The sequence below is a fragment of the Chionomys nivalis genome, chromosome 15 (genome assembly GCF_950005125.1).
Source record: "Chionomys nivalis chromosome 15, mChiNiv1.1, whole genome shotgun sequence".
Classification (NCBI taxonomy): domain Eukaryota; kingdom Metazoa; phylum Chordata; class Mammalia; order Rodentia; family Cricetidae; genus Chionomys; species Chionomys nivalis.
In genome coordinates this window covers 24,796,218-24,809,759 of record NC_080100.1, presented here as the reverse complement: position 1 = coordinate 24,809,759, position 13,542 = coordinate 24,796,218, and the positions used below count along the sequence as shown (strand labels likewise).

General features: G+C 45.1%; 1 protein-coding gene across 1 annotated transcript in view; it reads right to left on the bottom strand.

Moving 5' to 3' along the window:
* Egflam (EGF like, fibronectin type III and laminin G domains) overlaps nt 1–13,542 on the bottom strand; it is a 165,288-nt gene that overhangs the window by 37,069 nt on the left and 114,677 nt on the right. Inside the window, exons 7-12 of the mRNA XM_057789568.1 lie at nt 8,204–8,319; nt 7,105–7,411; nt 6,171–6,271; nt 4,860–4,960; nt 3,353–3,497; nt 82–271 (exon numbers count right to left, since the gene is read on the bottom strand). Of these exons, the coding sequence (XP_057645551.1) occupies nt 82–271; nt 3,353–3,497; nt 4,860–4,960; nt 6,171–6,271; nt 7,105–7,411; nt 8,204–8,319 (960 nt within the window). The remainder of the gene's footprint in view (nt 1–81; nt 272–3,352; nt 3,498–4,859; nt 4,961–6,170; nt 6,272–7,104; nt 7,412–8,203; nt 8,320–13,542) is intronic.

The following is a 13,542-nucleotide window of genomic DNA, read 5'->3' as shown; positions in this document are numbered from 1 at the left end:
CTTGTGTAAACCAGTTGTACCGCTCCTCACTCCAACCAGAAAGGAAGCCGCCAGGTCCAGTCTAGCCCCCGGGGCACTCACCTACATCAGCCCCACTGAGGGTTTTTCCCAGTGGCCAGGGTCTCATGTCAATCCTCTTCCCATTAACAGCAAGCGACTGCACACAGCCTTGGAAGCCATAGTTTATCCCGGTGGCTCTCAGCAGCCAGTGAGCGCTAGGAGTGCCACCAAGATACAAAGCTGTCCGGAAGGTAATTTTACTGTACTTGCCCTGTAAGAAAAATGAAAATTTATCTCACTTTAAAAATAGAAAAAGAAAGAAAGAAAGAAAGAAAGAAAGAAAGAAAGAAAGAAAGAAAGAAAGAAAGAAAAAGAAAATCCAAAACACAACGGATTGCGTTGCGGGGGATGGGGTGGCTAAAATGTAGGTTAAAGCCCTAGGTATTCCTGTATCTGGGTTTGTCTTTAGGACACGTCCCTGTTAGGTAATGAAGTCCACAGATATTGACTACTGCCATTGACCCGCTGACTCCTTAGAGGGCTGCACTTCCAGGAGCAGTGGTTTTGGAATGGCTGCAAAGGAAGGAAGGAGGTCAGATCCAAGACAATCTAGCCGACTCTGAAGCAGGCTGGCACCCAAAAACAACAGTGCCCTTTTCAGTCCTCATAGCGACCAATCTACTGTGTACCTTGGATGGGTCATGGGGCTATTCTGTGTATGCAAAGGTGGCAGGGCATGTGGGAAAGCAGCTGTCTGCACATCTGCCCTTCCATGATCCTGGCCATCTTCACATTAAGTACTGTTGCTGGGAGATATCCAACAAGTTGCGTTACAGAATATTTTGAAATTTACTCATAGGTATGATTTCTTCTTTATTTTCTTTTTCTTTCTTTTTTTTAAAATTTTAAGTCTTACTAAGAGTCAGGGAAGTTTCTAACCCAGGGCCAAACCAACAGTCTGAATTCTAAGTTCGGAGGTTATACAGCACAGGGCTGCACGTGAAATGGGAGGAAATTAAGACACTCTTGGTTGTTCTATTTTTAGCATGCGACTATCTCACTTATCTAGATTAAATGATAAACATGGGAGCTGGGAGAAGGTCCTAGAACTTATAAAACGTCCCAACTCAGTCCCCGACTATAATGTGTATCTTAAGGGGGTTGCTTCCTTTCAGCAAGCGGAGATCTAATCACTGCCGATTTTTTTCCTATGCACAGGTAGGAAGTGCATGTAAACAGGAGACTGAGTGGCTCAGTACTCAGAAGGTTCTAAGCATTCGTTGCCACGTATAAGCTGCTTCCAGCACACAAATCAAATTCTCTCTAGGCCTCTTCCATCCAGCTTCTCAGCAGTCAGTTCCACACCCCACCCTCATTGTTCTGTTCTCTGGACCTTGGCCTGTGGCTCCCTGGAGTATGCTTTGACTGTGCAGGTGAGTGCCCGGGTCCCCATGGCAGCCTTTGACAGTTTGGGGTAGCTCTGAGGCACGATGTTGCTCCCTAACTCTCATGCGATTAGGTGGAAGCCATACCAGGAAGAACGGTGCTGGATTCTCAGTCTTTCTGACTCCTGCCCTGTCCAACTTCTCTAAAACCGGTCTCTCTCCTGGGGACACCTTCTGTGCACATCCCATGCACAGGGCTTCCCCTAGGGCTTGTTTCTGGGGAACCAGCTTACAATAGATTCACTGTCTCCTGACAGTTCCTAAATGCTCCCCAGGTGAGAGCCTGCTCATACTTGCTGTGCACGCCAAGTCCCTAGGATGAACTTCATCCTGACCAGCCTTGATGTCACATGCTCTTCGCAGTTAGTTTCTATATTCTATAAAGTCACAGAGTATTGGAATTGGAAAAATAAAAAACCTTATATAATGTAGGTTCCCACTGGTTACTGGATTCTTTTTTTCTTTTCAATTCTTGATTTTTTTTAAAAAAATTTATTTATTTTACATACCAACCCCTCCCTCCAGGTTGCTGGATTCTATGCATAAACAGCTTACACATGCTACTCTTGGAATGCCCACTGTGACAGAGACTCATTGCTGAGACAGTCTGTCACACCTGGAAGGCTCCCCAAGGTTCTCCCAGAAGGGCTGACCCTTCTTCCCAAAGCCTCTTTCTTTGATCTAGGATATATATATATATATATATATATATATATATATATATATATATATAAAAATATATATATATATATATCACTGAAGACATTTCAGGTGGTTCTGGTCAACTTCCTAACTTCCTGCTTGGGTGGCAGCTCCTTATCTTATCTCTTAGAATGTTCTTGTGTTCTTTCCACAGGTTAGAGTACTTCAGAACCGCTGAAACAAAAGATGGCTACTTGTCTGGGTGCCACATAGACATTCATGTAGACATACGCTTCTTTAGCTTACTGGGGCTACCACGTGACTCTGGTTGCCAATCTTTATAAAACACCCTTGCTTTCAACCATGCTGTTTTCATGGTCATATTTTGCACTCAGATTGGGGTTTCATTATTCTTCTCAAAATTAATTTGATCATTTCATGCCATTGTATTAGATTGTGCAACCTGCCTTTCTTCTTCTCCAGCAATGGGTATAAGCAAACTCTGGGTGCTAGAGGTGGACCTTACTCTTCGGCTCAAAGACTTTCAGGCATGAACCTTCATTCATCATGTCTTGTTTGTGGCACAGCAAGGACCTGGCAGTGGGGAGGATGCTCAGACATAGGCACAAAGTCTCCCTTTCTTTTGGAAAATAGAGACATCTTGCTGATGTAACTCTAGGCCTGGCTCCTTGCCAGACACGAATTCAAACTGTTGGTTCTAAAAGATAATTTTCAAATTACTGTGAGCATCACAGGTACGTGAGTACCTCAGTGACCTACAGAGTGACCTAAGAGGTAACTAACTTAACTCTTCCTACAAGGATGCATCCCAACATGGATAAACGGATTATCCCTGTATATGGACCCAGACCAGCCAACCCTTTCGGGGCTGTTTGCTAAAGCCACAAGATCACAGTACTCATGCCTACCTTTGTATCTGATGGTAATGATGGGCTCTTTGCTTCCCATATGGGCTTTCCTGGACCTCTGGCTTGGACAACCTTGTGCAAAGATAATTCATCCCTGCACATGGGGTGTGTGCTGCGTTGTGCATGTAGAACATTGCCACTCACAAGTTCAAGGCGTCTTCCCAGTAGGGGTATGTGGAAGGTGTGCATGGAAGCTCAGACAAGCACAGCAGTGGGGACCCCACTGCAGCTCACTGTGTGCTCCATGCACAGTCAGCCTCCCAGAGTTGTCTGGAGCCTTGCTCTCTGCAGCAGTCTCATTTTGAGGACCAGACGAGAGTACAAACCCACACTCACCTGGGATTGGCCTATCACCGGGGTGCCATTATCCAACTTCAGCATCCCGTTCACCCCATCTCTGTACAATAACACCGTGTGCCAGGCCCCAAGTTTGATTTTGGTCTCACTTATGATGACAGCGATCCCAGTTCCACAATTAAACCTGGCAGAGGGCAGGGGGTGGAAAGGAAGAGTCTAGAATAAACCAGTTTATGTTTTCAGACTCCACATCATCACGTCCAGGACAAAGACTCCTCTCTTTGGTTTTGGGATGAGTGTGTGTGTGTGTGTATGTATGTGTGCATATGTGTAGGTCAAAGGTTGATACTGGGTATTTTCCTCAATTGCTTTCCATCTGATCTTTTGATACAGGGTCTTTCGCTTATTTGGGACCTCATCATCTTTCTAGACATGCTAGCCAGGTCTGCCTCTGTCACATCCCTATAGTGACAGATGCTGTGGTCACAGTGACATTTTTCTATGGGTGCTGGGGATGCAAACGCAGGTCTCCATGCTTCTAGAGTAGGCACTTTGCTGACTGAGCCATCTCCCCCCAGCCCCTCCACTGGTTTCGAGACAGAGTCTTACTCTGTGCTCCAAGCGCCTGGAACTCACTGTGTCATCCTGGCAATGACCCTGCGTCTCCAGCCTTCAGAGTGCTGGGATTGTAAGCATGAGGTACTTCATCTGGATAACAGTTAGGAGTTAATCGTCCAGAGTTGTTTCTATGGCTATTGAGAGCCACATAACTCTACAAGAAGAGCTGGGTCTTCCTTCTCTCTAATGGCCCTGGTTTCCTTACTGCTGATCTAAGGCCTAAGAGGCTTTGTGTATAGGGCCTTATTAACTGTGGCCTCATCTCTCAGCCACTCAGGAGTAGATGGGGTACAGAACCCTTGTCTCTTCTCCAGAGACAGCCAGATGCCCAAAGTCAATGTGAGCACCATGAATCTGAGCATGGGAAGGGTCAAGGCTGATCCCTGTCATTTATTCACATACATTACGTGACCTCACTTTGCTTCCTGAAAAATCAAAAGTTAACTAAAAGCAGTTTCCAAAGTATCTGGTAGGAGGACAGGTAATGACCAGGGTACAGGAGGCAAGGCAGGGTTCAGCTCAAACCCAGAGAAGTCATAAGAAGTTTAGGCCTCCATCAGTCCTTGGGAGTCGTGGCCCCTCCCTGTCCCCCATAGCTGTCAGCCATCTTGTCTCAAGCTGACTCTGAGAAGATTCTGCCTTCTACTTGAACTTCAGGGAAGAGAGGACTTGGCCTTTGCCAAACTGCCACGATCCCATAGTGGCACGCCTAACTGGCATCAGAATAAGTGAACGAGGCAACGACATTCCAAAACTCCAACTTGAAAGGTTAGCCCGCCATCCCAGCTCTCTAGGACTTGAGAAACTGACCCCGGATGACCTCCTGCACACCATTCTTTTAGTGACTGGAATCTACTTGTATGGGCTGGATTGCATATGACACATGTGGTAGAATTTTTAAACCTACAGGACTTAGTGCAAGAGTTACCTGAAGTGGAGGGAGCGCTGGATGAGAGCCAGGGACATGAAGTCGCCCCTGCCGTTTTCGTTCTCCCCACAGTAGAGCAGTAAGCCATCCTCTGCCTCTGCCTGTGGGCACACGAGTAAGAGCCACGTGAACCGGGACCACCCCTTCTCCCTCATCTGTAAACACTTACAAAGACAAAACATGAATGGTTCCCTCTGCCATCCTACTAATGCAAGCCCTTGGACTCTGGGGCGATCCTATGTACCCAGGTTGGTTTTACATTTAAAAATAGCAGTGGTGTTAGTGTATGAGGAGAAGCTCTGAGGTGAGGAAGGCCCATATCCGACCTGCGCTTTGCTTGACTTTGTGGGTTCACCTGCAAAACTTCCAGAAAAGTCTGTGTCCTAAAGCCCCGGCCACAGACTCCTCTGTTTGTGTTCATCAATTTCTGCTCTCACTGATGAGCATTCTGTTTCTAATGTGCCCTTTCTACTCTTCCTCTCGACCCGGGAAGCACATATGTTTGCTCCTTTCCTTCTATCTAAAGAGTATGAACAGTTCACTGGGTAGTCATACTGGGTGTGTTAGCTGAGGGACAGGCTACCTCCCGGACAGTTAAGACGTGGGGACTAAGGAGTCCTGGCCTTCAGCTGCTCTTCCCTGAAGTTCCTTGAAGTTACTAGAAGCTGGATCAGAGGATGAAATTTTCACCTGTTGGCCATTGACTGCAGGGTATTTAAGCCTCCATGGTGCTTTAGGGGACTTTTTGGTATCAGTGTTGGAAGGTCTGTGTTTCAGTCTGTCTGCCTTTGTATTCTCAACCTCCAGCCCCTTGCCCGAAGCTCGCGAACTGGGTTCTAGCGCATAGAGCGCACGGGGGGGGGGGGGGGGGCATAAGACCATGACAAGGGGTACAGGTTTCCAGACCCCTGGCCCTTTCGCATCATCAAAGATACTCAAATAATCACATCAAGTTCAAGATGCTAGTCAGATACCGATCTTTAGATGATTGGAATCAGAGAGATGGCTCTGAAGGGGCTTGGGGAATGGAACACTTGTTAGTCTTGAAATCCTGCCCACTGCATCATCCTGGAAGTAACATTCTCGCTGGGAACCTAGTCTTCCAAAGTTCATGACAAGCACCGTCCCCTCCCCACCCCAGCGGTATACTTGAAAATTGTGACTGTACCTAACCCTTGCTGGATTTTGTGGCTGATTGCAGGTCGGAATTGGCATGCCATATTTTTGTGTGTTGCCCCCTCTTCCCTCTCTTCCTTTGATGTGCAATCAGATGAGTTCAATAGATACTCATCACAGGACAGCCCCACTTACCCTGAATTCCAGAGTGATCTGAAACGCCTGGTAAGAGTTCTTCAGAGGCTCAAAGGTTAAGTAGGAGTGACCAAAAAACTGAGGATACTGAATAAAGATATCTGAGAGAAAAAACACAATGTGACAAGGTGATCTCGTCTCATTCTTTCTGAAGCATAAATCAGCAGGCACCATTGTCTGCTCATCACCCAGCAAAACCCTCGTCCAATCAGCTACAGTCAGCTTCCTTCCCATCTCCCTTTCTCTGCCTTTCACACCGACTACTCTTGGGATCAAGGAGTTTCTGAAATTCTTCAGAAGAAACTGGGTTTGGGAGATCGGTATCTGCTTCCCGGAAAAGAAAGGAACGGCTTGAGGTCCAACGCTACTCATTTTCACTCTGAGCTTCTGCAGTCCTCAAGCATCCACCCTCTCTGCCCTCCTGGGTGTCCTGGCTATTTTGGTAGAAATGTGACAATGGCAGAGTCCACATCCCTGGTTCTACAGATAATTTTACAATAACTGCTCCAAAGGACCTCACACTGGACACACATAGAAACAGGCTACCACGTCAGAGAGGCAATGAAGGATGTTTCTTACTTTGCCTGGGGGAGCTAAATAGAAGGCTCAACAGTTAAGAGCACTGCCTGCTCCTCCACAGGTCCTGAGTTCAAGTCCCAACAAACGCATGGTAGCTCACAACCATCTGTAATGAAATCTGGTGTCCTCTTAAGGAAGAGACCATGAAACCCAATATGGACAAGTTCAATAGGACCATCATATACGGGCTGCCCAAGCCTGCTTCAGCATTGCCAGGGAATAAATTAATTATTATTTACATAGAGAAGAGGCTTATCTCACAAAGAGGACTAGAAGGTGCTGTGTTTGTATCGTACAACCGTCTACAGGACTCTCCAGATTTAGCCATGCTGTTCATCCCCTTTCCAGGGCTTACCTTCTGAGCAGCCCTCGCCTTTTTTGCCCAGGCTGCAGTGACATCGTGATCCCCCCCAGATGTAGTCATTGACACAGAAGCTGTCACCCGGGCAGGGTGTCTCATCACAGTACGTGTCAAAGAGCCTTGACGTCACGGCCACATTATTCTTCCCCTTCCGCTGGGCAGCGGTGTGTGGGATGGCCACTGTAGTTTCAGGGAGAGATGCTGAGGTAGGTTGTGCAAGCCTGGAACCCGTCTCTGGGTTGGAGAGAAACATCTTAGATTCCATCCTATTCCCAGTTTGGGTAGCAGAAAGTGGTTTAACCTAAGTTAGAGAGGAAAGGACTTAGCATGAACGGGAAGTCGTCTTTATAATGGATAAATGCAGTTATTGAATCACAGGCTTATTGTTAACGTCCAAAACCCCCAGGAGATCAGTGAGACAGAAGCATGACCCCAGTTTTATAGAAAAAGACTTTGAAACTCAGAGAGTTTAAGCATCTTGTCCTGTACTAGTCAAAAAAATCCTGGTGTGGTAAGGCTGATATTCTACAATTTATTCTTACTAAACTATCACAAATTGCATGGCTTTGTTAAGGAATCATTCATTTTCTTTTCCTTTCTTTCTTTCTTTCTTTCTTCTTCTTCTTTTTTTTTTTTTTTTTTTTTTTTTTTTTTGATTTTCGAGACAGGGTTTCTCTATAGCTTTTTTGGTTCCTGTCCTGGAACTAGCTCTTCTAGACCAGGCTGGCCTCAAACTCACAGAGATCCGCCTGCCTCAGCCTCCCGAGTGCTGGGAATAAAGGCGTGCGCCACCACCGCCCGGCTCATTCATTTTCTTATACTGTCTCATTTTACAAAATTCTGTGGGTGGTAAATCTACATTTTTTTGGTAGTTTATGAAGCTGGTTGTAGACAGAGGTTTCTCATAGGATATCAGCCTGCTACGAAACTCCCTAGTGCTAATTTATGTGCCGTACCCGCCACCCCCAGCTCATAGTCAGAGAGCACACGGGCCCATTTCAATCTGAAGTTCCATGTTCACGCCCTGTGGCTAAGCTGCTGCGGTCAGCAGGGAAGCAAAGCACATTGGAGGTGACAGCAGAGGAGAGGGTACCTCCTCCATGGACACATCCAGATTCAGATCGTCTTCAGATCCGTCATCGTCTTCGGTCACTCCCATGCTGGTGATATACCGAGGTCCATAGCGGCCACTTCCTGTCTCCTCAGGGCCTTCGCAAAGAAAAGCATGTGTCCTGTCACCTTATGCCTTCTGTGTCCCAACTTTCTTCTTTCATTATTTTCTTAAATAATTAATTTTATTTTATGCGCACTGGAGTGAGGATGTCAGATTCCCTGGAACCGCAGTTACATACAGGTGTGAGTTGCCAGGTGTGGGTGCTGGGACTCAAACCAGGGTCCTCTGGAAGAGTAGTGAGTGCCCTTAACTGCTGAGCCGTTTCTCTAACCCCTTCTTCTTTAATTATTAAACTTTCAAATTACTTTATGAAATCTGCCACTTTCTTACATGTCTGGCCGTAAACTTTGCACTCATTTCTTTCCTCACCCCCCTACTGACCGCCCCCGCCTTCTATCCAGACTGCAAAACATTTACTAAGCAGTCGGTTGAGACTCAGAGACCCTCTGCTGTGTTCCAAACACCCTGCCTCTCACAGGCTCCAGATTACTCCCCAGCTCATGCTAACTGAGAAGAAAGTAAATAAACACAAATAGAACCAGACCCTGCATAACTCCAAGAAGCCTGGGATGGGACCCTACTGCCCTTCTCTGCTGACTGTGGTGGGGGATGGGATTCCGTCCTCCATTTCATACTCTTGAAGCTTCCACCAATTTTGTCTTCCATTGAGTATAGGATGATGTACATGCTATGCTACTGATAAGAATTCTCCAAGTAGCCCCGGGTTGCTATAATTAAAGTGCGTAGCTTATCTCTTTCTACTTGGCCCTTGGTTAATTAAGGAAAGAGAACATTAAATAGCAGACAGTTATTAGGGCCATAATAGTCTAACCACAAACTGAATGCAAAACAAATTCTGGGTTATTCCACATTAAGGAAAAAAGGAATGATACAATACAAATGTTTCTTGGTCAATCAAAGGATGCCCTTTATTTTATGAAGTCTATATATGTTTGTGTTTAGAAAGACATGGTTTTTTTGTACATTGTTTCTCTTATGGTCAATATGATATTGAGTTGGAAATATCTCTCGGTCATGTGAGATAGGCACAAGAATCTGTTGCTGGACAAGTCACTTAATCTTGTTAGATCTTGTGATTCTGAACAAAATCAGGGTTTGAGAGATAGCTCAGTCACGGAAGTGCTTACTATATGAGTGTGAGGGCCTGAGTTTAGTTTCTAAAACCTATACAGGAAAGGTCAGAAATGGTGGTGACCCCTTGTAGTTCAGGTACTGGGGAGACAGATCCCTGGGTCTCACTGGGCAGTCAATCAAGCCAACTTCGTGAACTAGAGGCTCCAGAGAGAGACAGACCCTATCTCAACAAATGGGATGAACCTGAATAATGACACCAGAGGCTGTCCTCTGGCAGGCACACAGACAGACAGACAGACAGACACACGAACAAACACACGTGCGCATGCACGCATGCACACCTCCCCCACACAAAATGAGGGATGAGATTAGATTTCATGACCGCTGAGTTCCTCAGTTGCTTTGACACTAGAATTCACACTGCTGGTGCAGACATGCTACAGACATCTGTACATAGGCCAAAGTTTGGGAAAGAAACAACTAGAAGGTTTTACTTACAAGGATGAAAAGTATCTGGTAAGACCTCACGTGCTCTGAGGATCAGAGCTTTGTGTTTACAATTCTAAGCTTCCATGAATCCCTGTCTTATCACTACCAGAATCACCTGGTACAGGGGACTCAGGGGAACCTGTCATAACAGTTCAGCTCAAGGAAGCCCCAGTGGGGATGCTTGCTCTCCACCCTTGAAGGTTCCTTTGGGAAGATGAAATCAAAACTAAGAAGTATAGGGTTCTTGTCCAAGTTTTCCATTTCTACAGAGTGGAGGTTGGGATCAAGCTGCATTTGGCCCACACTTCATAACTGGGAGATTCTGGGAGGGAGGAGGAACTGGGGTAAACTTGGTTCCTCATGTACCCTTTCTTCACTAGATCTAGGGGAAAATATTAGCCACGGTAGGTGGAACTGCCACAAATGGCCAAGCTTCCCAAGCAGGCTATCACACATTCCACACCAGGCAGGAAGTCCTAGCAAACCCACCTTGACTCTCAGAAAAAGCTCACCTTCTAACTTAGCATCTTATCAAACATAAGGATGCCTCTCTGCTAATGGCATTGACTTACCTCGAATAGATTCTAAAAATGGGCAAAGAGAAAGGGGGCTGTTAATTGACTCCTAAAAACCACTCTGCTGCCACTGGAACAAGAACGACTTGAGAGAAAAAGCTGTTCTGTGAGAGACAATGGGTTATGGAAAGAAGCTGGGGCATTTCAATACAAACACAGAAGGGGGGTCTAGTTAGGTGAAAAATGACAGATTAGAGCTACAGCCAGAGTCCCTTCAAAGTCTCCCCAAGACCTTTCATGGTTTGGTTTCGCTAGTCAGAACCTTGACCACGTTCCAATTTACTCATCTTCCCCTTGCACCATCCAAACTGGTTCTTCTTTCAGATTGCATGACCTTTCTGAACAGGAAATACATGTTTGTACACCAACAGGAAGGATCCAGGGGGTAAGCAGAGCAAGGAGGGCTGTATGGCATGGGAAAGGGTAAGCCTACAATGCTGACATGTGTAGTCTTGTCCCCACAGTCAGGGCTCAGCCAACATTCTGCATTCGGGAGTGGGGAACCAGACCACGAGAGTGATTGGTTAAGAGAGGGAGATGCGGTGTTCTTGTGTGTGACTCTCAGTGTGGATGGGAGGGAGAGACAGACAGATGTGTGTACTGATATCTAACCAGCAAGAAGGCTAATGATGTAATGTGGCCAAGAACCAGTGTCCTGCATCTGCTGTGGCCCACAGACTGGCTTCTGTGGACAGTCATGCAGTTCAATTCTTTTCAGGCATTCGGATGAGCAAATTGCTCAAAGTGAAGAAACGAGTTTCTCTCCTCAGGGCTCTGATACCACGATTAGAGAGAAGAATTGCCAGTACTAAGTTCTGTATTTGATGAGATGATGGTTCAGTATTAAAAGTGAAACAAAGACATTATCAGAGATAGTGCATCACTGACAGACCTTTGATGATTTACTGGGGGAAAATCTGCTTAGGCAGGGGTAGGGGGAGAAGAGAGTGGGGAGGAAGAAGAGGAAAGACTAAGACGTGAAGACCAGCAGGCAGGAAACTGGTGAATGAATGAGCTAGTCTAGACCAGCATTCTAGTTTCTTTTAATTGCTAAAAGAGATTGTTTTTAAACAAAAAGATTGTTGTGTATCCCTGGTTGAGCTAGAACTCACAACATAGACCAGGCTCCAGGCTGGCTTTAAGCTCAGAGTTCCACCTGCCTCGGCCCCTGAGAGCTGTGGTTAAGGCTTTCTAGTTTTGTAAACGCCTAACGATGTGGCCATTAGATGAGATATGGAAATACTGAGAAGTTCTGTGGAAGACAAGAAGGACTGAATAAACTGAAAAAAGAGGGTAACAGGTATTGATTAGTTTTAGACTACTATGCTCAAAAGTTAACAATCTATAAACAGTTATTAAAAGAATATATCATTTCCTCCCAATTGACAGAAATAGTAAATCATATAGAAAAGAAGAGAAGATCATAAACAAAAATTTTCTCTTCAATTAAAAAAGTGGTGTGGTGGGCAGAGTAACTTGAAAACACAAACTAAGCCGGGCGGTGGTGGCGCACGCCTTTAATCCCAGCACTCGGGAGGCAGAGGCAGGCGGATCTCTGTGAGTTCGAGACCAGCCTGGTCTACAAGAGCTAGTTCCAGGACAGGCTCCAAAAACCACAGAGAAACCCTGTCTCAAAAAAAAAAAAAAAAAAAAAAAAGAAAACACAAACTAAGATTGAAGGAATGAATAAAACATGCTGATAATTATAATAACTGTAAATGTAATAAATCCATTATTTAAGAAAATGCATGTCCAGTTGAATCTTAAAAATCTGAGCTATATAGTGCTTTTAGGAAGCAGCTCAACCATAAGACACAGGAAGAAAGAAGGTAAAAGAATGCTATTTCTCTGAGTTGGCTGGGACTTGGTGTATACATAGTTCAAATCATCACATTGTACATACATAGATCAAATCATCACATTGTACTCCTTAACTGCATGTGATGATTATACATCAACCTATAAAAAGATACATAACAAAAATAAATCAATTTAAAAAACACTTGACGACCAAGGGAAAGAAAATAAACCCAAAGATGGGCTGGATAAAGTAACGTTTCAGCCAAAAATGAGCCCTTCATCTGGACGCAAGCGGACAACAGATTTGCTGTCTAAAAAACAAGTCTAGGAATTGAGAGGATGGTTTCTGTGTAGGTAAGAAATCATGTAAGTGAAGAAATAGGTAGGCCCAGAAAGGATGATCTAAGTAGTACATAGTGTAGTAAATGGAGCCTCTACCTTCTGAAATACTAGATGGAAAGAAATTAAAGTACCTTGGGGGCTGGGAGATGGCTCAGTCCATAAGGTACTTGCTGAACAAACCTAGAACCTAAGTCCCATTCCTAGAAGCCACACTAAAAAATAATGCTGTAACTGGGGGTACAAGCTTGTAAAGCTAGTGCTGGGGAGGCGGAGAGTGCTGACCAACCTGTTGGGTGAGCATAGAGATCAGTGAAAGACCTTAGGCCAAGAAAGAAGATGGGTGACACCCGAGGATGACACCTGAGGCTGCCATCTGGCCTTCGCACATACTTGTAACTATGTGTGCCCACATATGCAAACACAGAGATACATAAATACACTCATGTGTGAGCATGCACCTATACACACCCTCACTGTATAGCCTAAGATGTCTTTAAACTGATGGCAATCCTCCGGGTTAGCCTCCCAAGTACTGGGCTTACCGACGAGATGCAAAATGCCCGACTGCATGCCTCATCTTGGCATGATTTTCTCCCCTGTATCTGTTTGATTTATTATCATCCTATTATACACACAGAGAGAGTTGTTAGAAACATCAACTTGAACTGTGGTTAAGGACACAAGCCTGGTCTTTAACAGCACAGCGGATTTGGTGGTGTTGTCTGAGATCCATCCAAGGGACTGGCAGAGTGATCTAAGGAGCAGCTTGATCTCAATGCTTCTGATTTTTAACTGTTTTCTTTCTTTTGAGTTGAACAGATCTTCCTGCAGTCAGCTACACTGCAAATTGACACCTTTAATTTTTAACAAGAACCGGTAAATACAGCCATGCAAACTATAATTTTTTTCATGTACAATAAAACCACTTTGAAACTTGCTATTCATTGCTATACGCAA